Raw genomic sequence first — 22,731 nt, 5'->3', positions numbered from 1 at the left:
CGTAGAAGATTCGATGGTTGGTTTGGTCAAGTCCTTTAGGATCTACAGTCATGTTTCGAGATGACCTGATTCACGTCGCTGGCTGGAACGTTGCCGGAAGACCCTCGAACCACACTTCAAATTCACGTGCAAAGCCCTTCCACTTTTCAAGCAGTGATTTCTGCGACTTCTCATACTCTCCCACCTCGTCTTTCTGAAGTTGTTCGGACCGATCTCCGGCTGGAATTGGGGCGAATCCCTCTCTTGGGGCGATAAAGTTACAAAGTTGGAACGAGAGCCAAACCAGGGCGTTGGATATCATGTCTTCTTTTATAGTGCTTTTCGCTTCAGGCATGCCGCTTTCCACTCTGCTGCTAGTAATTGTCCCATGCCCTGGCGACCCTCGGGCTCGTTCGCTCGGCAAAGGGCCCAAAACGAGCCAGATGCCAGGAGATAGGATAAGATTATTCTCGTCAATGGACAGGCCAGCTTCTCTCCAAAGGTCGAGATCACCGGTGTCAAGGCGGGTCCGGCGCTCATGTATGACTGCGGATCATTAGAATCATCATTTCTGTAAGACTATGATCAATACAGACTTACACGCTGCGAGATAATCTTGACGGGCAAAATTCCAGAAAGTCGCTAGGGGCATCATGCCCCCTTCGGCAATGTCCAGCAATTATTTCGTACCATCAAGGGGATGCGACCAGGTAGCACCAGTCGCACTGACAAACTCCGTAAACGCATAGTATTGCTGTCTAGCATCTTACATGAGCCCTTGCCGAGAACAAGTCTGGACGTCTGAGTAACATACCGCAGCAACAACTACATCAGATCTTAGTCGAGCTGTTCCTACATGACTTGAATGGTGCCGCCCAGTGATCATTGAATTGATCCAGCATATCTTGGAGACCCCTAGGTAGGCGCCGTCTCATCCGGACTATTTGGCGAAGACTCGTTTTGATCTTGCTGCATTGCTTCCATTAGCAGAGCTATGCTCTTATCGTAATGATACGCTCCCTCTCATCCCCAGTCTATTGACGGGTCATCAAATACTTCCATCCTCGCCTCTTGTGAGCAATCGCCGCGGATGATGGCCTTCGCACCTCTTGCTCGACCTGGTTGCTTTGCTGCGCACGCACATGCTGCATGCTTTAGAAGAGGATGAGAGCTCGCCTGCACTGGAACATAGGACCCGAAATAAGCGCCATGGTCAAAGAGGTCCATCCTTCCTAGCTCTTTAGTTTCCATGATCACTGAGAGCTGGTTAGTTTACACACCATTTACCCGGTGACTCGGAGAAATGCCTGAGTAGGTAGGCGACCTTATGCTCCGATTCAGCCTCGCCTTCTGCTCGTGGTTTCTGTGCGTTCTCCGTAGCTGTTCCGTTTGAAGGTGGAGGACCTGTAATGGCTGGAGTCGCCATCAAACTAGGATCTATTGGCGAATCCAGGGCATCTGGAGGATTCAAAAGGAAGTTGAGTTTGTTGCTTGAGGAAACAGTGTTTGGGGAAGGGATAGCGGGAGGGCCGTGTTCGTCATTAGGAGAGTTCGACCCGAAAGGACTGTCGAAATTGCGTCTGTTCATCGATATCGGATAAGGTATCATATTTGCTTCGGGAGGAGCATACAACGCAGCGGCGGACAGGGCCTCAAGACCGTGGGGATGGAGTTGGGCAGCCTGATCTTGTAATCGATGGTCAATGTTCCATTGATCCTGTTGTTGCTGAGCATATGGCGGTTGAATTTGTGTAGACATCATTGCTTCCAGGTCCGGCGTCCCAGGGTCTGTGTAAGGGTTGGATGTATTGTAGAAAGTGACTGCGAAAGACGATGAGCATGGCGTAACCAAGATTCAGACTGCGCAATATACTTACGTTGCTTCGGAATATCCACCCACACGGTTTTGTCATTGAAGGTGTTTTTGTAGGCATAGAATCCACTGAGGGGAGGGTTGCGCTCTGACCAGGACCCGTCCTCGTTTGCATTCATGGAAGCATTGTGTTGGTGACGAAAGGTAAGACCGGAACTTGGTTGGCATTGGCGGTTTGCTTTGGTACATTGACCGCAGATGGGTTTTTGCTCATCACACTTGAGCTTCCTTTGACGGCAAGTCAAGCTGTTTGGGCATCAGTTGACAGTCGAGGTGCACCGGTGAACTAGGGCGAACGCACCAGCCAGTCCGAGACCTCATCCTTGTGGAACGATGGCTACGAAGCCTCTTTGAAGTTGAATGGCAATATCATGTCGAGTGCATAATGGTGAACGAGAAGTGAAACAGGAAGGATGTGAAGGGGAGGTGATTTTATTATTGGGTTGACCTCCAAGGCTCTAAAATCGAGTTGTAGTTGAGTTTGAATTTTGTGTTCCATAGTATGTGGCAAAGAATTAAGGAGGAGGGTCCGAGATCGCCAGACCCTCCTGCTTTTAAGAGTACTAGAAGATCTTTTTTTGAGCGTCGCATTTCATTTCTTACAGCGCTTGGACTGTGCCTTCCATTGACAAAACTTCAACACTGGGTGCTGGCAAATTATACAGGTATGATCACAACTCTATGTCCAAGAACTGTATGCAGTAAATACCAGCCTGCCAAACCCCACCCCAATCATGTGCCCTCAAGCACCTATATAAAGTAAACAAGAGTCCATTACTTGATGTCTCTCTTCTCCGACAAAACAGTCGTAATCATACATACAAGGCTTGCGCCAGTGGTCTTTCGTAAATGCATGGGATGAATGCACCGCTCAAATCGCAGGAAATCGCTCGACAATTCGCTCCGATGTTGCCAATGGGAAATGCATCGTCAAGCCATAACCAATGAAATCGTTTCTCATGTCGTGATTAAGGTCGGACTCTTACACCTCTGGTTGTCTTTGACGTAGATCCGGGCTGGCTTTTAGGGTCTACCGGCTTTTGAGCGTAGCACAGCAACAGCTTGAACCCAGTTCCTCTTTTCTCACACTCCTGCAGGAGTGCCTCGTCATTCCACATGCTTCTCTCCAAACCTCCGTAAGGTAATGTAATCATCTCATAACACCTTGTGAACCACCATCTTCCCACTATAGCAAGACTCTTCGCGAGACCTCCGTCTCCCTGGCCAGAAGGCTCCTTACGCAAGTCTTTCAGCGTGCCGCTGTTCTCGTCTAACGACCCAGGTCGAGACCGAGACCTCGATACGTGGCCAGCGACAGGTACGTTCAGCACGCAACGATTAAGGTTTTCGAAACCGCTCTGTTTCACCATTTTCTGTAGACTGTCTGACAACGGCCTCAGGTCCAACTCTGGTTGAGAAACTGCCATTCTGTACTTGAGCTCATCAAGGGTTCTTCTGGCTCGGTTGCCCATATTTACCATATCTATGTCTAGAATACTCATTTCGAGATAACCTCCGGGACGGAGCACTCGCATGCACTCTGAAATTGAATTGAGGTACGCATCCTCCGACGTTGCAGCTGGGAAGCGGAAGACAGCAGCTGTGAAGGATCCTGTTTCAAATGGAAATGGTGTTTTGATATCAACATGCTGGACTTGATGATAATTCTTGGGGAGCTGAAGTGCTCCAATTTGCGGCGAGCTGGCAGGTTTAGGACTCAGGTTGAAAATGTCAACGTCCACGTAAGTCTCGGCGCAGTAGAAGGACCAATCGTCGTTACCAAGTCCATCAAGCACTAGGACTCGACCTTTGTGATTGCGCTTTGCCTCGACAAGAGCTGGGCTGAACAAGACCCTATCAAAAGAAAGCCAGCGACTGGTCATAAGCGCATCGAATCTCAAGCTACTCTGGACGATAGGTCCCGTGTGAGTCTTTGCAGATACAGGAGGGGTACTTGTCTTCTTCTGCCTGTTCTCACGGCCGCCAAGCGAATTGGGGTCAGACTCAATCGAGCTCGTGCTATACCGACTGCCACTGGACAAGCTCCGTCGCCTGTTGATCGCACTGGATCTATTCTGATCGCCATACCCTGCCAACAGATCGGAGATAGTCACCGGAGTTGCGGGTCGTCCAGAACCACTGAGCTTTGACCTATCTGGAGGACTAGGTAAAGGTCTTGTTGGTGCCGATATACCTGGATATGTTGCTGGCACTCTCTTCTCAATGCTGCTCGATGAACCCGTTCCCGAGGATACCTTCCGAATATGAAGAGGCTCAGGTGCCCACCCACCTTTTCGTAGGATTGTTTCAAGGGGGTTTTTAGATTCTTCGGCCAATGGGGCGGGAGACTCAACGGTGTCAAGGAATTCGTTGTATTCGTTCCAGACCTCATCTTCATCAGGAGCAGTACCCGGCTCGGGAACAATAGCGGTCGTCCCAACGAGGCTTAAAATTCCGGAGCTGCTTGAGCCCGACACTTCGGATCCAATCCTTGGCGGAAAGGCTAAGAACTCGTCTTTATCAATTCCATAGAAGCCTTCGCTGGGTTTCACAGGGGCACTAGCTGGTTTGGCAGAGTCTTGGTCACCCCAAGTATTGGAGGGGATGACTTCGGTCAGTATTCCTAGACGCGGTCGCTCAACGTGGTTTTGTGCTCCTATTTCTGGAACCGTTGTGGGGGCTTCGTTGACAATAGAGGGACGTCGTGCAAAAGGGCGAGAGAAAGACTGAGGAGGCGGCTTGTGTGGACGATCACGCTTTGAGACGACTCTGGGAATGCGGCCAACTTGCTGCAATCGAGGTTTCTTAGGCTCTTGGAGTGGAACAGGTCGGACTTCCCTCGCAGCTGCAGTTGTGGCCTCAGGTGGGCGGAGAATGGCACTGGGCGTGAGTGGAACTCGAAGGTTGGGGGATTCTGCGGTCAACCTCGGAGGTGAAGGCAAAAGCGTGGAAAGCCTGTGGTCTCGCTGCGGAGAAATGTCTTGGGCGCTCAGAGAAGCCGGTACCCCACTATGGATAGTGTTAAGCCGATTCCTCTCTGCTGATTGTATAACACCCATCTCGTTTGAGACTTCTTGCTCGCTGCCGTCAAGCAGCGCGTAGAACGCGACAGATCGAGATTCCGGAAGGCTCGATACCGTTGCTGGGAGCTCTCTGAAACTGGTCTGATCGTTACTTGATTGCGGCGCGATGGCTTCTACTCGCGTTCTTGGGGAAGCTTGTGCTCTCTGGAAAAAGGCCCATTTTCTTGGAGATCTTGATCTTGCACGACCCTCAGGATTCTGTGATTTGAGCCAGTTGCCCTCACGCCTTTCGATTATGTTATCGTTAAATTGAAGCGTACCATCTGTCCGAATAAGAATGGACTGAAGGTCATCGTGGCTCTCCATGCTAGGAGAGGCCGCAACAGCCCGTGTGTCGATTGGTGCGGGAATCTTCATTACTTCGACCGCTTTTCCAAACAATTGTGATCGATGCGCCGAGCGCCGCGCCGCCAATGTTGGCTCCCCGTATGACGAACCCACGTACCCTTCCTCCTGCTGCTTAATTCGGTATTCTGGGTTATCCTTCCTGTCAGGTAGCCTTCGATGGTCTCTGCGGAGGTAGTGCATATTGGCGAGCTCTCTACCTGGGGTTTCGCTGCGCATAAGCATCTGGCGTGAAAGCGGCTCACCTGTTCCATCAAGACTTTCACTCGACGTCATGGCCGCTGCACTTTCTCCACTGCTCGTAGGGTGATGTACTGAAGCCAAAGTACGACCGTCGATCGCTTGACCGCCTCCAGTCATGACTACAGGTGCGAGTCTTTCCCGTAGGAATTCGTCCATCTCATGGTCATCCCGGCTCGTAAAACTGCTTTTTCGACTGATGGACGTACGTCCAGCACTGTTGGTACTTGTTGACCGACCTCTGCTGGCGCTGGTACTGATACTGCCACTTCGGCCTCGTCGCGCATATTTTCCGTAGCCTTCGTGGCCAGTCCCCGCAGCTGGACCCTTCTTTGCAGCCTTTTCGGGATTTTCGAAAGCTGCGGTGTCCAACGGCGACCTTGTGCGCTTCATAAAAAACCCAAATCGAGAAGAGGACTTGCTGGAGCTGGCACTCAGCGGACTAGGATCTTTCGTGGATCGGACACCACCAACATTAGTCTCCACCAACGGTAGAGCTTGCGGTTTTGAGGGTTCGCTACGAATCGGTCGAAGAGGATTTGTAACGACCGGATTTGGTGATGGCATTCGGGATGGTCTCGCGGACATCGAGGACGCGTTAGATGGAAAGCGGCCCAACGCAGTACGACTCGTATTTGTACCAACCGCCCTTTCGCTGCTTGGGACGTCTCTATCCAAAATAATACGGGTTTTGGTACCCTGCAAGAGGTCGAGCGTGTCGTTAAGATCAAGACTTGGAGTCCCTTCTCGACTCGGCCTGGGAGGTGGCGTTCGAGACCAATTGTGTCGGTATGAGTCGTTTTGTGCGACAAAAGATTCACCGTGGGGCCTTTGCAGTCCCACAGCATCATATGAACGTAGATCTGGCGCACCTTTAATAACCTCCCGCCTTCTACCGTGGTCTTTAAGAGGTGATGGTCCTAACCTCATGGACGACTGCCGTACAGGAGGACTGGGAGGGATAGGAGTTGACCGGTTTGAGGTTGAATGTACTTGAGAGCCGTCACGCCTATCAGTGCCTTTGACAGTAGATGAAGACGACGAAGAGGTCAAGGATTCTCGCACCGCTGTGAGGCCTCGACTCCGCGAAATATTGGAGTCCTCTTGCAGCGGAACGCCTGGAAATTTCCGTCTTGTCACAGGTGGGCGGCTCCGGGTTGGACTAAGCTGCTTTCTGCCTATGGGAGCCTTGATTGGGGTCGAGACCCCCGGCGACTGCGATGACATGGATGTAGGTGTGGAAGTCCTACTGAAGGCGCCAGGCGATTCGGAGCGGCGAGTAGACGAGCCGCTATCAGCGAAGGTAGGAGTCGGAGGAGGCAAATTTTGTGTGGACAAAGCTTCTGGGGTGTTGCGAGTGTTGTAGCTGGCCATTCGAGAGCTCGAAGTAGCCAACTCCGAGCTTTGGCCCAGAGCTGGTGTGCTGGACACAGCGGGCACGGCGATTCCAAAGACAGATCCAGGAAAAGCGTCCCTGTAGCCTCCAGGCGAACTGACAGTCTGTAGCGGATTTGCTGATGGCGTTGGTTCGTATGAAGAAGCCGAGGAATCAGTACGAGCATATTGGCCGTGCTGCTCTATTGGGGCCTTACGCCTCAAAATGTTGCGAACCTGCTTCCCCGACTTAGGCGCAGGTATCCCAGGAGATTGAGTCAAGGTTGAGATCCCCAATCCCGCATTCCGCGCCGGCTCAGCTATTGTCCTTGTTCCCGGCTCGCTTCTTGTGGTGGCGACACGGAGCGAGCTCTGCGATTTGTTGGTTGAAGTGTTAGAGGCTGTTGCGATATTCGAGGACGAAGAATCGACTTTTGGCCGAATGTGTTTGCTGCGAGAAAAAAAAGAGGAAGAATGCGTCGGCATTTTCGAGGAATTGGATGCTGAAGACGCTATGGGCGGTCTTGGTGATGGGCCCACTGGTGTCTTCTCCTTTGACTCTGCTTTGCCTGATTGCTTCGCAGACTTGAAGCCAAATGCTCCCCGCGAAGCCATTGTTGCTGCTTGGCTCGCGAAGCACTCGAACAAACTACAGCGATGGAGGACATGAGCGATATATGTGACAGCCAGCGATCATGTCATATGGACTAGGGTCCGCGATGCCTTTGTAGCACAGTCAGTATAAGGTCAAAAAAAGGTACGCCGAGGCGGCGGACTGATAGCACGTGCCTCAAAAAAGTTTACATGGCATTCGATATGAGTATTCGGATGAAGATGTGAGATGAGGATCCCGTGACATTCACGTGCTTAGATCAATGATACGACCGTTGCCTTTTGTCTTTTTTCGCGCGCAGGCGTAAAATATTTCTCGATGCCAGCTCAGAGCCACTAAAAGTCGCACAGCCTCACAGCCACATGTACAACGGGACACCCCGAAATAGGAACAAGTTGCGGTGAAGACAGGCGGTCGATGAACAAGGCAGATTTGTTGTTGAGTAATATATATGGTTGTCGGAAAGAAAAGATATGAAAAATAATCAAATAAAACATATGAATAAAAAGATAAGAAGATCAACGAGACAGTTGTTGTTTTAAATTTTGGAAGATATCTTACTATGTAGCATGTTTGAGGTGGGGAAAAAAGGATCATCCCTTAAATTTGGGAGGGGGTGGGAACCGTGGGACAAGTCAAGCAAAAATTGGCGGCACCGACGGGAGGCAACGTGTAACCAGGATCTTAATTGGACCTTGCTAAGCCGTTGGGGGCGAGACCGTCGCGTCGAATGAGGCGACCCTTGAGATCTTTTTAGATCTCTGTAGTCCATCTTTTCATGCTTCAAGTGAGAGCAAGAGCAATAACAAGAGCAACAGCAGAAGCCGGGCAAGACGGCGTGGCCATCGAATTGACATCAGCCCTAGATGTCTCTGTCATGGTCAGATGCTTTGCCGTCAACTACGAAAGATGAGCGAGGGTTCAGCGGTATTTGGTATCGGACTTCTAGACGTAGGACGATACTCGCCGAAGCAGAAACTGCCATGGAGACCAACCCCAGCAGCCTCACCTGTACCTATCCATACAAGTGACAAAGTCACATGAATCCACCCTTATTCGTCGGTTCTGAACGCAAGTGAGGCGGGCCCACAAGCTTTTAGTGAAGTACTGAGAGAAAACGTTGTTGTAACGTGCAAACCTGGTAAACGCCATGCTATCATTCGTTCTCGAAGGCACGTTTGTAGTGTGGGATAGGTACAGGCGTTGGGATCGAATCATGAGCGTTAATGCAGCGCTTCGCCTTCTAGGCTCACCAATTATCCGTTCCGATGCATGATGCATGATGCAACCACGGGGCCCCAACCAAAACAGCCCGCCACTTTTATCACGAAGCTTGGTCAATACAGTACTTCTCTCCAAATTTTTGGAACTGCTAACATTTGAGGTTTTGACGATCGCAGAGACCCTTATTGATTATTTTACTTTGCACGTACGCTTACGTCTGACGAACACTACTATTCGACATCCTCTCATGACTGACGGAAACGACTGTTAGAACCTAATCTTTCACAGCCGAGCAGCCTCCTATGATGAAGATGTGAATGGTCGACATGGAAGGTTGAATCACGGAATGTCAAGGTCCATCGCCTCGGTCCGTACAAAAGCCTATGTCGCTGATTGGAGTGGAGCGGCTTGGAGTGGAGTGATGAACGGACATGAAGGCTCGCGGAGGATCTAAAGGGAGTGGCGAAAAAGGGACGCAGCTACATAGAGCTGGTCCTTCGGATGTCGAGTACAGCGCGAAGGCGACTCGAATGATGCATGGATTTCCCCTCACTTCAGACAGCCAGGGAAGCTGACGGCGACGCCGACAACCGTACGGTCATGATGGTGTGCCACCATCTGCAGCTGTCATGGTAGTGATTGGGCATGATTGGTCGGCCGCGTTCCTGGCGCATCCATTCTCTCGGTGCCATGTCGGTCATGTGACGCTCTGGTGGTGGAGGGGAAAGCGGGTCCTAGGTGGATTTGAGTCCGCATCAGATAGCTGATGCTCTGCGAAATCGATTGTGTTGCGTCATAGAATTGTTGCTTTTCCAATCTGTAACGACTGCCCCTCGCGCCCTCGGAAGACATGCCACTGAGCCTCCTTGCCAGCGCAGTCTATGAGCTTCTTCACAGGTGGACAAAGAAATTTATTTGTGACACCAATGAATTTATTTTCAGAGACAACGTCCTTTACAGCGACGTGTTGAGAAGTGAATACGGAAACCACATCCCACTTACCTATTGTTTGAATCGAAAGTGCCTCTATTGTCAAAAATGGCGCTAAGCTCAGCCCTATCCTTGCGGTGTTCTGGAGTTCTGCAATCAGTACATTCCTCGACAACCATCGTCTCTCCATCGACGATACAAGACTCCAACTGCTGACCTGACCCAATCGAACCGGCTTTCTGTTGTCTTGCAAACACCATCTTCCACGAACAAACCACACGTCTTTCGACAACTATTCATCCTCTCTTACCGCCAAACCACAACGCTTCACCGTTTCCTACCTCACCAATAGCAAGCCATTCCACCCTTTCAGTACTCACCATGTCGACCGATTACGCCAAGAAGAAGAATGCCGAGCTTGAAGACCTACTCAAAACCCGCTCCCTTCCTCACACCGGCAAAAAGGCCGACCTGATCGCGCGTCTACAACAGTACGACACAGAGCAAGCCGCCACATCCAATATCGCAACTACCGCAGGAGCCGAAGATGAAATTGACTGGGAGGATGATGTAGCCGCCGCTGAGCCAACTGGTGCCGCAGCAATAGCAGCAGGTGGCCTTGGTCAACCCACCAACCCGACAGCAGTTCCAAATCAGGTCGTGGACACGGACCCCTCGAAAACCAACGACCTGACCGTCGACCCGCCTGCCCCCACCACCGAGGACACCAAAGCCGCCGCCTCGGTCGAGGATGTCAAGGCTACAGAAGCCGACAAGAAAAGATCTCTCCCATCTACCGGTATCAAAGCGACGACCCTAGACGACGAACTGGCCAAGCGTCAAAAACGCGCGGCCCGTTTCGGGATGCAAGAATCGGATGAAGATGCACTCAAAGCAATCGAGCGCGCTAAGAAGTTCGGCACTGGGGACGTGGGGGATAGAGTCGCCGTGAAGGGGCTCGATGAAGCATTACCGGAGCGCGCGGCGAGAGGCCAGAAGAGAGGGCGCGGGGGCGATGATGGGGGGAGGAGGGATGGTCGGGAGAAGCGGAGTAGAGTTCGGGGTGGAGGGAGGAATGGGAGGGAGAGGAGCGGGACGCCGAAGGATGGGGTTAAGAAGGCTGGGAGTGGGTTGAGTGATAAGGATAGGTCGGCGGCGGAGGCGAGGAAGAAGCGTTTTGCTGCTATGGCATGAGAAATGGAGAAAAGCGGGGTGGTGTGGGCGCAGCTTTCAGGGACTATCTTCGTGACTTGCGAAAGATATCCAGTCGGAAGAGGGAAGTTGTTTGAGCATGCCGTGGGAGCAATCTTTACAAGAAAGGATGGACGGCTACCCAAAAGCACGACAGAGGCCAAGCCGCAGTTTTCGTATGATACCAACAGCATATTTGCCATTGATAAGAATATCTAGAGAAGGTCGACTTTTTCAAGCTGTGCATCAGTGACGAAACCCTTATAAGAGAAATGCTCATTCCCAATCATCATTATGCATTTGGGAACCCCCACAAGCCCATCCCACGCGACACCGTACATACGCCAGCGCTGACATGATATAAGGGTATCACATCCTCCAGTAGACTCATCGCACAGCACGGTCCGCTTTCGACCTCCCACCCCACTTTTACAACCTCACTGGTAAACCGGGACACCATATCCACCACCACTGGCTCCGCCCATCAACATGCTTCCCTGCCCTCCCAACTGCATCTGCTGTGCCTGCTGTGCCTGCTGTTGCCTCAATTGTGGAAGGTCTCTGAACCACAAATGACTCAATGCCTCCAACGCACCAATCCTCATCTCCGGCCTCAGCTGCAACATCCTCGAGATCAGATCCAGCCCCATCTGATCAATTTGGGGAAGAAACATGCGCAAATCCTGCGTCGCATAGACGTGAAAGTTGGATTTGTATTCGGGAAATTGGCTGATGCCAGGCCAACTGCGCTCTGATGGCGTACCCATTATGCGGAAAATCTTCTGCAGTTGGTCTTCGTTTGTGGTACCGGGGAATAAGGGGCGTCCAGTGTACATTTCGGCCATGATGCAGCCGGCGGACCAGATGTCGATGCTGGTGTTATAGGTGCGGGAGCCGAGGAGAACGTCTGGGGCGCGGTACCAGAGAGTGACTACTTCATTGGAGAAGGTGTTAACTGGAATGCCGAAAGCTCTGGCCAGACCGAAGTCTGCGAGCTTGAGTTGGCCCTTGTTGTTGATGAGGAGATTCTGAGGCTTTAAGTCTCGATGTAGTACACGATTTTCGTGGCAAAAAGCAATGCCTTGGAGGAGCTGGTGCATGAAGGATTTGATGGTGATGTAGTCCAATTGGCCGCCGGAGCCGCGGGAGTCCATGTACTTCTTAAGGTCCTTGTCCATGTATTCGAAGACGAGCATGAGCTTGTTCTCGGTATGTATGACATCGTGTAATGAGACAATGTTGTCATGTTTGAGCTCTTTCATGAGCGAAATTTCGCGGATGGCGGTGCTGGGAGTGCCTTCTTCGCTATCTAGGTGGATCTCTTTGAGAGCAACGAGCTCGCCTGTCTGGCGGTTACGTCCTTTGAAGACCTGACGGTCTGAATGAGCGATTTTGTGCAACAGCAGAATGATAGCCTTACTGTTGCATATGTCCCCTCACCCAGCTATGGAATTCGTCAGCGCGTGGCCCAATTCAGATGTTGACATGGCATACCTTTTCCAGCTGCTGGAAGGAGCTGGGATGTCTCTTATCCATGGCTTGACTCCCGGGTAGCTGTTCAGGTTTCTGCCTTTTTACAGTTCTCTCGTAATTTAGGACGTCGCTCGGAGCTACAAGCTGGTCGGTGATTTGACGCTTCAGGTTGTTGCGTGAGGACTGATGGGTAAGAGGCAGGGAGGTGGTGTGTTGAGGATTTATATTTCTTGCGCAAGAAGTACCTCTGCTTGGATCCATGTGGTTGGATTGAACTGGAGCCAATCACATTATTTTAACGCTCTGCCGGGTTACAAGAGTGAGGATCTATCTATAGGCGCAAAGACTGGACAGCGAATGGTTTGAAGATGTTGTAATTCAAAGTGAGGGACACGAAACTGACTTGAGATGACCATTTATGTTGAAATGATTACTCAAATAATATATGTGTTTCGCTGGGATTTCTACAGGGCGGTCTTGCCTTACATCTGACATCCTCCCCACCTGCGTCCTGTCTCAAGAGAAGTTCAGAATACGTCTAAATTCTGTCCTTGCCTATAACATGTGTGTTGATCTTGCATCTAAATCATATTTTGATTGTTTTCCGGGTTGCACTCATTCCATATCCTATATATATCGTACGAGTACATCACCAATACAACCTGTAGTATAAACTATTCGAACATCTTGCTGGCACGATTTTCCCTGTCCTCGTGCCCATCATTTTTACAGCTCGAAGTTCCCGTCAAGCCCATCTAATCCTACCAAGCCATCCATTGCTAACCCATGAAACTCTGCCCCTGTGTCACAGCTGCTCAGTTCCTCACCACTCGTGAGGTCTTCTTCAGAAAAGCTCACACGGCCTTGCGAAGCGTCTGGCTGGTCGCCCACATTGGAAGGCATAGCCCAAATGTTGGAACACCAACCAAAATCGTCAGGAGGAGGTGGCGAGATGTACGACGAGAAAACATCTTCGGAAGGAAAGTGGCTGTCCAATGGAGGCTGCATTTGCTGATTTGAAAGGTCAGACATCCTGAACTGCCGACTTGAGCCCGGAGACAAGTTCTTCGGGCTTGGTGCAGGATTATTGAAAGAAAGGTAATCGAGGTTCGGTGGATCTGGGGAAGGATCCTGGCCCGGAGATTGTGAGATGCTGATGTGCTGCGAATATCCATTTTGAGGATTTGGGTCAGATACTACTGACGAGACGCTATTTTGACTGGTGCTACGATCATAACCCGAGAGCTGCCCGGTTGACAGGGTTGGAGCAGTAAAACGACGCCCGCTGCTGCTCTCTCGTTTCACAACCGGCGCGTTCCCCGTTGAAAAGCGTGAAGCTATGGTTTGAAGTTTGCGAGCTGACTTCGAAGACTCCTTTGGAGCCGCCATGTTTTCCTCTGATTTTCGTCGTGCTGCAGTGGCGTCTGAGCCTCGGGCGTCCTTAGAGAATCTTTCAACGCTGATGATTGCGAAGGCAACTTTCCTGAGTTCAGCCGCACCGATTGCTGCATTGCGCTCAAGTATCCCGATAACAGAGCACAGGAGTCTTTGGCTGTCCTGAATTAATTTGCCTCTGCGATCAAGGTTAAGGCCCTGAAAGAGCAGGCCAAATCCTGCGAGAAGCAACAGCTCGTTTTTGTTGAGACAGAATGAAAAGCTCATCCTCCGTTCTTCAAGCAACTGAACGATCTGAACAATGTGTTTGCTGGATTGCGCAAGAGCGACGACTGAGGGTGAAGCCTTGTTACCCAGGCTAGAACCTACTGCCGGCCGATGGATGAGAGTGCGAACGTAATGATAGGCGAGAGACTAGTAGGGTCAGTCAGCAATGACTCTTGTGCATTGGCGTGGTGCAATATACCAATAGAGGCGATCTACTACCAACAACATTGGTACTGGGTTTGTCCTGAACGAAGTGTAGTCGAAGATGAGGTGGAAGGCTTCCAAGCCAATTGTCGAGCTCATCGTTCAGTGCGCCAATCTTCTGAAGGGACAAGTCATGGGATGAAGCTGCAGGGTAATTTTCTTCCAAAACCATGGACATAATTCGCGCTACACGGAAGAGGGCTAGGGCGCTGGACACTCTTGTAAATTCGCCTGGCAACGTTGACTGGAAACCTCGCTCGAAGACATTTTCATCGTCGACATCGGCAGGGTACTCTGCATGAATGTCGCTTTCATTGAACAGCTTCGGGAGCCCGAGCAGGGCAGCCGAGAAGCTACAGCGCCTTAGTATTACGGCGTGGGACTCGACGTTGATTTAACTCACCAGTCCAGTGTATACAGAGTCCAGAATACTTTCTTCCTTATTTCACTGGTCAACGCGCCCATAGAAAAGCGCTTCTGACTCTGGTGAAGCCCAAGGCGATGTGAGAGGCTTATTGCAATGCCCTTGTAGTGCAAAAGTTTGTTGTAATCGGCCTTTGCAATACAGTAGATCTGGACGAGGGCAAGGCACTGTAAAGTAGGCAAAGTGTTTTCTGCTAGTACAGCGTCCAGAGCCGCCTGCCATTGCTGCTCAAACCCTTGAGCATTCTGTTTGTTCCACTAATTGAACATTAGCATTTATTAGGTAGACCTGCAAGTCTTCCGTGGTGCGTACTTCGGAAGACAGAGCTGCGATACCGAAAATGAGGTTCAACTGCGCAAGAGAATGGTTGTCCTTGACGCCTTCAGGTTCGTTCACGTAATCGGCATACGCTTTCAACACAGTCGGCCGATGCACAACAGGGAAGAGAGGAGCCCATTCCTGGAAAAAGATGTTGATCATTTGATCTGAGACCATACGGGAAGGGATTCTCGGTGCGATGGACGTAGAAGATCTCTTTGTGGAAGGGCTGTCTTTCTTCCTTATCGCGAAGCACGCTTCTGTCTTGAACTCGCTGCAAGGCCTTCCGGACTCCTGAAATTTGGCTTTGAAAGTGTCTGCGAGAATCAGTGAAGCCGAAGCCATGCTGAGCACGAGGGTTGCCTACCAACAAAGGATCTCCCGCTTGATGCACCCATGAAATAGGAGTCCGATTCGTCGCCATCGAGCAGGCAGGGCGACTGCTGGACCCTGAAGATATGCTCTTTCCGGGCACTCTTGACGTCCTCCTTCACATCGGGCAGACTGGGCGAGGTTGAGGGCGTGCTTGACGGGCGTCTGAGTGACGGCGAATTGGAATGAATCCTCGACAGTATATCAATCTTTTCATCCTTCTCGTCGAGTAAATCCTTCAATTCTGTGGCTTCGGATTCGAGAGCGCGCACTCTTTCTTCCAAAGATTCGGTGTATCCTCTGGGGAATGCACGGCGACTAAGCTTGTCACTTGTTTTGCAAGCGAATCCGACATTGGCACACTGTGAGCAGCATGGTGTAATGCCATCACATCGGATCTTCTTGCTGCGGCATCTGTCGCACGCCTGAGCAATTCTACTCTGCGCACTCGTGCCCACCTTGATCACCTTCATCGGGAGGATGCCAGGCATGATAGGTATATATCCGTTCGTCCGGGGTTTGTAATCTGATATACAAGAGATTGGTCTGAGTGTTAGGTGAACACATTGATAGACAAGGGTACTGAGGTTTCACAATGCTGTGGGGGGATTGAAGGAAAGAAGAAGAGGATTGGAGGCTTGACAAATAATCTTACTTTACTCTACTTAACATTGTTACAGCTGTGGGGTCGGGACTATGAGGTCAAGCTGATGCTCACACGGTAATTGGTACCCTTAGATCTCCCAGGACACACACACTTTCGGGCATTGGCACTCGTAGGGTCAAATCTAATCTTTTTCCATTCAATTGTTCTGCCATGTCATTGGTTGCTTTGGATGCGACGTTCCTTTTTCTTCCCCCTTCTTCGCTGCTATCTCCGACCGTACTTTATGATGCAATTGTCCGAAATCGGGTTTTGACTTCTAGCTTGGTGATACCGGTGGCTTTCTTAGCGCCACACTTAGCTCAATCTGAGTCGACTGTGAGATGCGGGGAATATGCCAGCCAATCACATTCTCAGCCGTCCAAAATCTAGAATATGGCAGACCTGCTCCGTACAGACTGTTAAAGTAGCGACCCACCTGCGCTAACTGACTTTGCCCCAAGCAACCTAGCTAACTTATCAGAGTATTCGGAGAAGCTTGCGATGAGATCAAAGCAACCATCATTACCCAGTATTACCCTATTATTATTTTCTCATCTAGGAAAACGACGTTTCGCTTCACGTTGCCATGTTGCACTGGCCGTGTGTCGAACTTCTCTCTCTGACGGCTAGAGATCTTTCGCTCTCTCGCGAGTGGTGTAGCAAAATGCTGCTGCGGCGTCTAGCCAGTGCTGTCAATCAAAAAGCTTTTCAGCATCTTCCCAACAAGGTCGCTATTTCCTCGACCGTTGCTTTAGGAAAAGTCGTCTTCGGACACGCCCGGATTCGAGGCCATCGTGGCGCCAAGATACTGCTGGACGACTGGTGAATCAAGTATTTGAGATTTCTGGTCATCACCACGTTAGTGAAGAAGCTGTGCTTTTCCCCGGCGGAGTCTCCAGATACCTTGGTCTCAAAATCCCCGTAAGCGTGCAGCAATAAGATCTCTTCCAAATGTCGCAATTGCATTGCGTTCGCACGAATGTCATTATCAACCTCCCCAATGATCAATAGCTCGTCGACGGAGTTCTTGCTGCCCTCGAGCCTGAAGAGCTGCTGTTCGACGCGGTTCTGACAAGTAATGATTGCTCGTAATGCAAACACATCCCACAATGGTTCCAATTTCAGCAGCTTGACTAGATTTGACATGTCCGTTATCTCTTTATCTTTCCAGGAAGCCTGCAGCTCCCTTTCACCATCGTTCTTCTGCAATAATTTGATTTCGAGACCATCCTCTTCGTTAACACAAAGCAGCCATACAAAGGAGGACTCCCAATCTGTAGAGTCACCGCGAAGAAAAAGACGAAAGCCTGGTGCTGATTGAGCAACGGCTTTCTTCGCGAGCTTCAAAGGGTCATCATCTGGGATGCTAAGGTCCAGGAAAAGCTCTCGGGCGGACTTCACAGTCGATTCAATGAAGCCATAGGAGAACAGCATCTCGCAGGCACCTTTCTCGTCTCCATACGTGATTGTAACCTCGTCATTCGGAGCCAAGTCCTTACCTTCTCGAAGGACAAGAATGGCATTGCCGTCGCCGTCGGTCTCATACAGGGCACTGGTACTGCCGCCCGAAGCATGGTTCGCCATATCAATGCATGGGACCATAGAATGTCCGGTACCAGGCAAGTCTAAAGCCCGAGATCTATACATTGCATCGACCGTTTTCCAGTCATCGAGCGTCAATGTGCCACTGGCTGCGTCCCACCAGCATTTCTGACACCAGTCGATTGACGACGTCTTCTCTTTCAGAAGATTAAGTTCACGATCCAAGCCATTTAATTTAGCACTTAGAGCCGCTTCAAGAGAAGTTCCTGTAACTATCGCTCGTTCGCTCTCATTCCAAGTTGTGGGCAAGGGGACCCTGAGTGGAAGAAATTTCACGTATTCGCTGAACGGATTGGAGACTCCTATGCTGCCTCCAGTCGCACCGTTGGTCACTTGCAGGAGCAAGAATATCAGGATGGCTCCCCTTGCTGTCTGACACCCATTAGTCTACGTCCAGAGCCTCTGTATCTTTTTTCGAAGCTTTTAGGCCAATTACCCTTGAGTAATCTCCGGTAGCTTCGAGGACCTGGCGTAGATGCTTGTCTGATTTCGCATACACCCATACATTTTCAAGAGACAGGACGAGGTCATTCGGGATTGTCATGAGCAACGGGTTGTCTATTGATCTCTCAGCGGTCGTGACCAAGCCTGAACCCTTATCTCCTTGCGAAGCCATGATCTTAACGCCATTGAACTCGACATTGTTCAATCGAGCCCAAGCACCCAATTGATCAATGGGCAATGTCTGTCGATGCATGATCAAATATCTAAACAAAAGTAAGTCTAGCAAAGGAACATGGATGCACCAAATAAGCCTAAATCAAGTGGATAAACCTCGGTACTCGTACCGGCATGGCTTTTTTAATTTGCTGATGACGGCATCAGCTTGTGTCTAAATGTGCGCTTCACTCGTGCTCTTGTAGATATCCATGATACTCAATTAAACGTCTCCAAACTCCTCTGAATTGACAATAATTTGCTCAAACGACCTGGATATGTCTATACTCCGTACCTCCGTTCGTACCCGGACGCTTCTACTCAGGACTTTCCGCACCACCCCTCGATCCCTCCCTTTCCTCACCCAATATCGCTTCGCCTCTGGCACATCCGATTGGTCGGGCCGTCAGCCTCAAGAGCACGTTCAAAACCGAAGAGACGAGCTGGATGTCCAATCGGGGGCATCGCAATCAGGGAAAAGAGAAAGAGTTGCAGACAACGAGAGCGTGAGTCAGGGTACGTCGGAGAAAGATTCAGGGAACCAGAATGAGCAAGCCCAGAAAGATCATCCAGAGGCACCAGGGCCAGTGATTGGCATGAATGATGAGAGGGGTCAAGTAGGTCTACGATCCAAGGGAGCAGGGCTGGTCAGTTAGTTTCGAGGAGTGTGCTGACCACTGTGTAGAAGGGCCATAAGGATTAAACCAAAGCGGCAAAAGTTTTACTATGGCTTTATGGGCGGCTGTGCTTGCATTGTGTTGCATACATTGGCGTCTGTGACATTTGGGCGTCATGGAAAGAGCATTCGATTGAGGTGCACAATTGAGACATCTTTGCCTGTCTAGGGTCTTTCAGCGTGTATTCAGAGCAGCCTAGAATTACAGCGACTGTTCGGCTTGCAAACTTGTCGTAGTCTCCGTATTAGAACGAGGTAGAAATGCTGTCGTATGAGACCCGTGGTGCAGCCCTACCAAGCGCGATCACCAGGTATCGATCCAGCATTCCAAAAATTTCGAAATCACCGCATACTACTCTATCTACTGGTGTAACGTAATGGGTTCTTGAAGAGAACAATGCCTCGAGACCCACTCATAGGTCTGGTCGGGAAGCCGTCATCTGGCAAATCGACCACTTTGAATAGGTATATCGATTCTCAGTCCTAACATTGAAGTCATGTTCTGATCGCTTGTGCTCAAACTTAGCCTTACAGACGCCAGCTCCAAAGTCGGCAAGTCTACAGAAAAACGTGCGTTCGACCAAGGCCTTGACTGACTAGGAGCTGCAGGAAACTTTCCGTAAGACATTTGCCTTCCAAAGAAAAAGAGCACATACTCATCCCGCCTAGGTTCACTACAATAGACCCTCAGCGAGCCATTGGATACCTTCAAATATCCTGTGCTTGCGCCCGACATGGCGTTTCCGATCGCTGCAAGCCCAATTATGGTGCTTGCGTGCAAGGAAAGCGTTCTGTACCAATCGAGCTCCTAGATGTCGCTGGATTAGTGCCCGGCGCACATGAAGGAAAAGGGCTCGGCAACAAATTTCTAGACGATCTGAGACATGCAGATGCATTGGTGCATGTTGTTGATGTCAGTGGGACCACAGATGCAGAAGGTAGGGTTGCATCCAGGCCGGAATCTGATAAGGGAGCTAGGACGGCTGATGCGCCTTGTGCTCAGGAAAGGCAACCAGAGGATACGATCCGTCACAGGATATCGTGTGGCTTAGATCGGAAATTGTAAGATGGATAGAAGGAAATCTGATGGAGAAGTGGTGAGTGTCGGAGCCTCAAAGCCTCTTATTACCGAAGCTAATGGTCACCCAGGGGCTCTATCAAACGTCGTCATGTTGCCATAAGTAAGCAACAACAGCTGCTGGCTTTTCTGTCTTGCTGAATATCGAAGAGGCGAACCCTGTCGACACACTACAGAATCAGTTTTCTGGGTACGGGAGCACATCGCAAACAGTGGCCCGCACGCTGGACCACTTAAAACTCAAGGAGCCTCTTGAACATTGGTCACCTGAGACCATAAGCTCTGTCGTTGACGCTTTCACCGATGAAAAATTCCCTACCGTCTTCGCCTTGAACAAAATCGACCACCCAGACGCTGACAAGAACATATCGAGGATTGCAAAGATGCAAGATCCGCAATCTATAGTCCTGTGCTCGGCCATATCAGAGGTTTTCCTGAGAAAGCTGGCAAAGCAGGGCTTTGTGCGTTACGTCGAAGGCAGCGAATTTGTAGACACGAGGGAAGATCTCCTAGAAATGGGAGAGGCAGACGGGGGTGGACTGAAAGAATTGGATGAGAAGCTGAAAACCAGGATTGAGAATCTGAAAGATATGGTGCTGTACAGATTTGGTTCCACGGGCGTTGTGCAAGTGCTGTCACGAGCAGCGGAGCTTCTAGGTCTGGTACCTGTCTTCCCTGTCAGGAATATACATGGGTTCGGATCAGGGGCTGGGAGCAATTTCGTATTCAGGGATTGCGTTTTAGTCAAGAAAGGCACAACTGTGAGGGACTGCGCAAGGAAGGTCATGGGAGACGCGCCGTTGGCGTACGTGGAGGGCGCTGAAGGGGTGAGGGTCTCCGAGGATGAGATCGTGGAAGTAGGCAAGAACGATGTCAGTTGCAGGATAGGAAGCACATTGTCAAGAGCTAACGTGCGAGATACAGGTCTTGTCCTTCAAGGTCGGTCGATGACAACAGAGGTTGCCCAATTTCTTACTACAAGTTTGAGATGCGGCCCTGCTGAAGACCATGAGACGTCATGGCGTCATGCAAGTCATTACATTGGATCTTACGTCGACCACAATTCAATGGTCCAGAATAACGTGCTCGCCTATTTCGGTGGACTAATTGTGCTACTTTACAGGATTGATAACAGACTCAATGTTTTCTCATAAATTCTTTCTGGCATACAACCTCATCGATAGGCTCAATCACTGCAATGTGTTTTGATATGTCTTTTGTCATTCATCCTCCTGAGCCTGTCAGCTTTTGTAGGTTTGAGCATCTGCTTACGATTTAAATTCAGTGCTGCTGATGAAACTTCTATTTACCCTTAAGGGTTGGCCGACCAAAATTTAGGGGACACTGCTCAGCCATATGATAACTTGCACATTTATATCAGAGGTTCCGACAAGCGATATTGCAACAGGCAGGTGCTCGACACGTTTATCGACGCGTGAGTTGAACGGGACTTGACCAAAAATGTCTCGTTCGTCAGTGTTAAATACCTCTAGTCTTGATGCCAGCAGAACTTACTGGGCAATGTCAGCTCTAGAGCTCCTGTTGTCAGACCGAGGCAAGAGCTAGTGAGCCCTTTTTGTGGAGTGGAGGGGACATTAGGTGCACTATCTTGGTCAGATCATTCGAGTGTTTCGATCACCATATAGCGTGTTGCTCGTCCGGTCTAAGATTATTGGTAGGAAATCACCAATAAACCTTTCAGATTGAGCCTTGATCTACAACTTCACATGCGCAGGGCTTTTGAAAGGCAGAATTCACACTTTCATGTTCTTTTGCTGCAGACGGCGAACCCACACCATATACTCGTATTTACAGAGGGTTGCGCGGACAAGTATAGTATCTTTTGATCCGTTTACCTAATTACGCCAACGCAAACAATACCGGTAATTCACAGTTTATCCTTAAAGTTGATGATACCTTCCTGCACGCTTTAATCAAAACAAAACGACAGTGTAAATACCACTAGACTCCAAAAAGGGGCATATGGCGCAGACGCTCCATCAGGAGGCTCAAAACGTCAAGGCGATCCCCTTACCCCTAGACTTACGGAGCTTATTCGCGCCCTTCTTGTTTCCAGGTTTATGCTCTCTCGAATCATTTCTAGGCTTACGAAGAACATTTCCCTTTTTCGAGCGCAAATAGTCCTTTCGCCATACCTTCTTGTCGTGTTTGAGCGTCTGGTTCTGTGCCTCGGCAGCTGCACTCTGAGCACGAAGGACTCGTGCTTCGACCGCAGAGGATTGCATTGAACGTTGAGTAGCCGTCAGAGGAGTCATTCCAGTACCAGCCAAAGCCGTCGTGAAATGATTGGCGGCACGAAGGTCCCAGACATGAGACAGCGGGCGCGGAGGGGATGCCTCCGGGAAAACACAACGCTTGAGTTTGTCGTAGACCGCGTGCATTGTGAGTATTATGTGACTGGGAAGAGATTCTATGCTGGTATAGGGCAGACAGTAATGAAAAGCTATGTGATAAGAAGCAGATATATAGAGAGCGGTGTATGGAAAGACTGCTTTGTCTCGACTGTACAAAGACAATGTATAGTCGACAATACATTGTTTGGCTTCGTTCTCGATGAAGGGATATCATTAGCTCATCCCTGCATCATGGTACCTGAATGGTGAGTTCGTGAACAGAAGAGCCAAATCCGCCATAAGATCTGTTGCTTTTTCCGGAATATATGGTACGGATCCTAGGGTGCACTGATGAAGAAGATGGCGAACGATAGAGAGAAGGCCACTAACGAAGCAAGGAAATAGGGCAAACC

The 22,731-nt window shown here is 50.1% G+C and overlaps 9 protein-coding genes across 9 annotated transcripts; 3 read left to right on the top strand and 6 right to left on the bottom strand.

Annotated features, from left to right (window-relative positions):
- Positions 1 to 70: 70 nt before the first annotated feature.
- On the bottom strand, positions 71 to 1,971 carry HO133_004599 (uncharacterized protein; the record flags this gene model as incomplete). Its single annotated transcript, XM_037295515.1, has 3 exons — positions 71 to 525; positions 1,267 to 1,800; positions 1,857 to 1,971. The coding sequence occupies 3 exons, from the start codon at positions 1,969 to 1,971 to the stop codon at positions 71 to 73; spliced, it is 1,104 nt and encodes a 367-aa protein (XP_037157516.1).
- An 849-nt stretch (positions 1,972 to 2,820) lies between these two features.
- Positions 2,821 to 7,509, bottom strand: HO133_004598 (uncharacterized protein; the record flags this gene model as incomplete). Its single annotated transcript, XM_037295514.1, has 1 exon — positions 2,821 to 7,509. One exon carries the CDS (start codon positions 7,507 to 7,509, stop codon positions 2,821 to 2,823), a length of 4,689 nt encoding a protein of 1,562 aa, XP_037157515.1.
- Positions 7,510 to 10,042: 2,533 nt separating this feature from the next.
- On the top strand, positions 10,043 to 10,855 carry HO133_004597 (uncharacterized protein; the record flags this gene model as incomplete). The annotated part of the gene is made up of 1 exon (XM_037295513.1): positions 10,043 to 10,855. The coding sequence occupies one exon, from the start codon at positions 10,043 to 10,045 to the stop codon at positions 10,853 to 10,855; it is 813 nt and encodes a 270-aa protein (XP_037157514.1).
- Positions 10,856 to 11,289: 434 nt separating this feature from the next.
- HO133_004596 (uncharacterized protein) lies at positions 11,290 to 12,586 on the bottom strand (the record flags this gene model as incomplete). The annotated part of the gene is made up of 3 exons (XM_037295512.1): positions 11,290 to 12,222; positions 12,273 to 12,296; positions 12,347 to 12,586. 3 exons carry the CDS (start codon positions 12,584 to 12,586, stop codon positions 11,290 to 11,292), a joined length of 1,197 nt encoding a protein of 398 aa, XP_037157513.1.
- A 465-nt stretch (positions 12,587 to 13,051) lies between these two features.
- HO133_004595 (uncharacterized protein) lies at positions 13,052 to 15,796 on the bottom strand (the record flags this gene model as incomplete). Its single annotated transcript, XM_037295511.1, has 5 exons — positions 13,052 to 14,134; positions 14,187 to 14,544; positions 14,595 to 14,872; positions 14,928 to 15,250; positions 15,301 to 15,796. The coding sequence occupies 5 exons, from the start codon at positions 15,794 to 15,796 to the stop codon at positions 13,052 to 13,054; spliced, it is 2,538 nt and encodes an 845-aa protein (XP_037157512.1).
- Positions 15,797 to 16,702: 906 nt separating this feature from the next.
- Positions 16,703 to 18,250, bottom strand: HO133_004594 (uncharacterized protein; the record flags this gene model as incomplete). Its single annotated transcript, XM_037295510.1, has 3 exons — positions 16,703 to 16,795; positions 16,855 to 17,925; positions 17,990 to 18,250. The coding sequence occupies 3 exons, from the start codon at positions 18,248 to 18,250 to the stop codon at positions 16,703 to 16,705; spliced, it is 1,425 nt and encodes a 474-aa protein (XP_037157511.1).
- Positions 18,251 to 18,488: 238 nt separating this feature from the next.
- Positions 18,489 to 18,913, top strand: HO133_004593 (uncharacterized protein; the record flags this gene model as incomplete). The annotated part of the gene is made up of 2 exons (XM_037295509.1): positions 18,489 to 18,827; positions 18,896 to 18,913. 2 exons carry the CDS (start codon positions 18,489 to 18,491, stop codon positions 18,911 to 18,913), a joined length of 357 nt encoding a protein of 118 aa, XP_037157510.1.
- Positions 18,914 to 19,283: 370 nt separating this feature from the next.
- Positions 19,284 to 21,118, top strand: HO133_004592 (uncharacterized protein; the record flags this gene model as incomplete). The annotated part of the gene is made up of 5 exons (XM_037295508.1): positions 19,284 to 19,351; positions 19,556 to 19,824; positions 19,890 to 19,983; positions 20,036 to 20,067; positions 20,115 to 21,118. 5 exons carry the CDS (start codon positions 19,284 to 19,286, stop codon positions 21,116 to 21,118), a joined length of 1,467 nt encoding a protein of 488 aa, XP_037157509.1.
- Positions 21,119 to 21,298: 180 nt separating this feature from the next.
- HO133_004591 (uncharacterized protein) lies at positions 21,299 to 22,366 on the bottom strand (the record flags this gene model as incomplete). The annotated part of the gene is made up of 2 exons (XM_037295507.1): positions 21,299 to 21,414; positions 22,012 to 22,366. 2 exons carry the CDS (start codon positions 22,364 to 22,366, stop codon positions 21,299 to 21,301), a joined length of 471 nt encoding a protein of 156 aa, XP_037157508.1.
- Positions 22,367 to 22,731: the final 365 nt, after the last annotated feature.

Source organism: Letharia lupina, assembly GCF_014066315.1.
Source record: "Letharia lupina isolate WasteWater1 chromosome Unknown contig_2, whole genome shotgun sequence".
NCBI lineage: Eukaryota > Fungi > Ascomycota > Lecanoromycetes > Lecanorales > Parmeliaceae > Letharia > Letharia lupina.
Note: the sequence above shows the minus strand (reverse complement) of the source record. Positions and strands in the feature narration are given on the sequence as shown.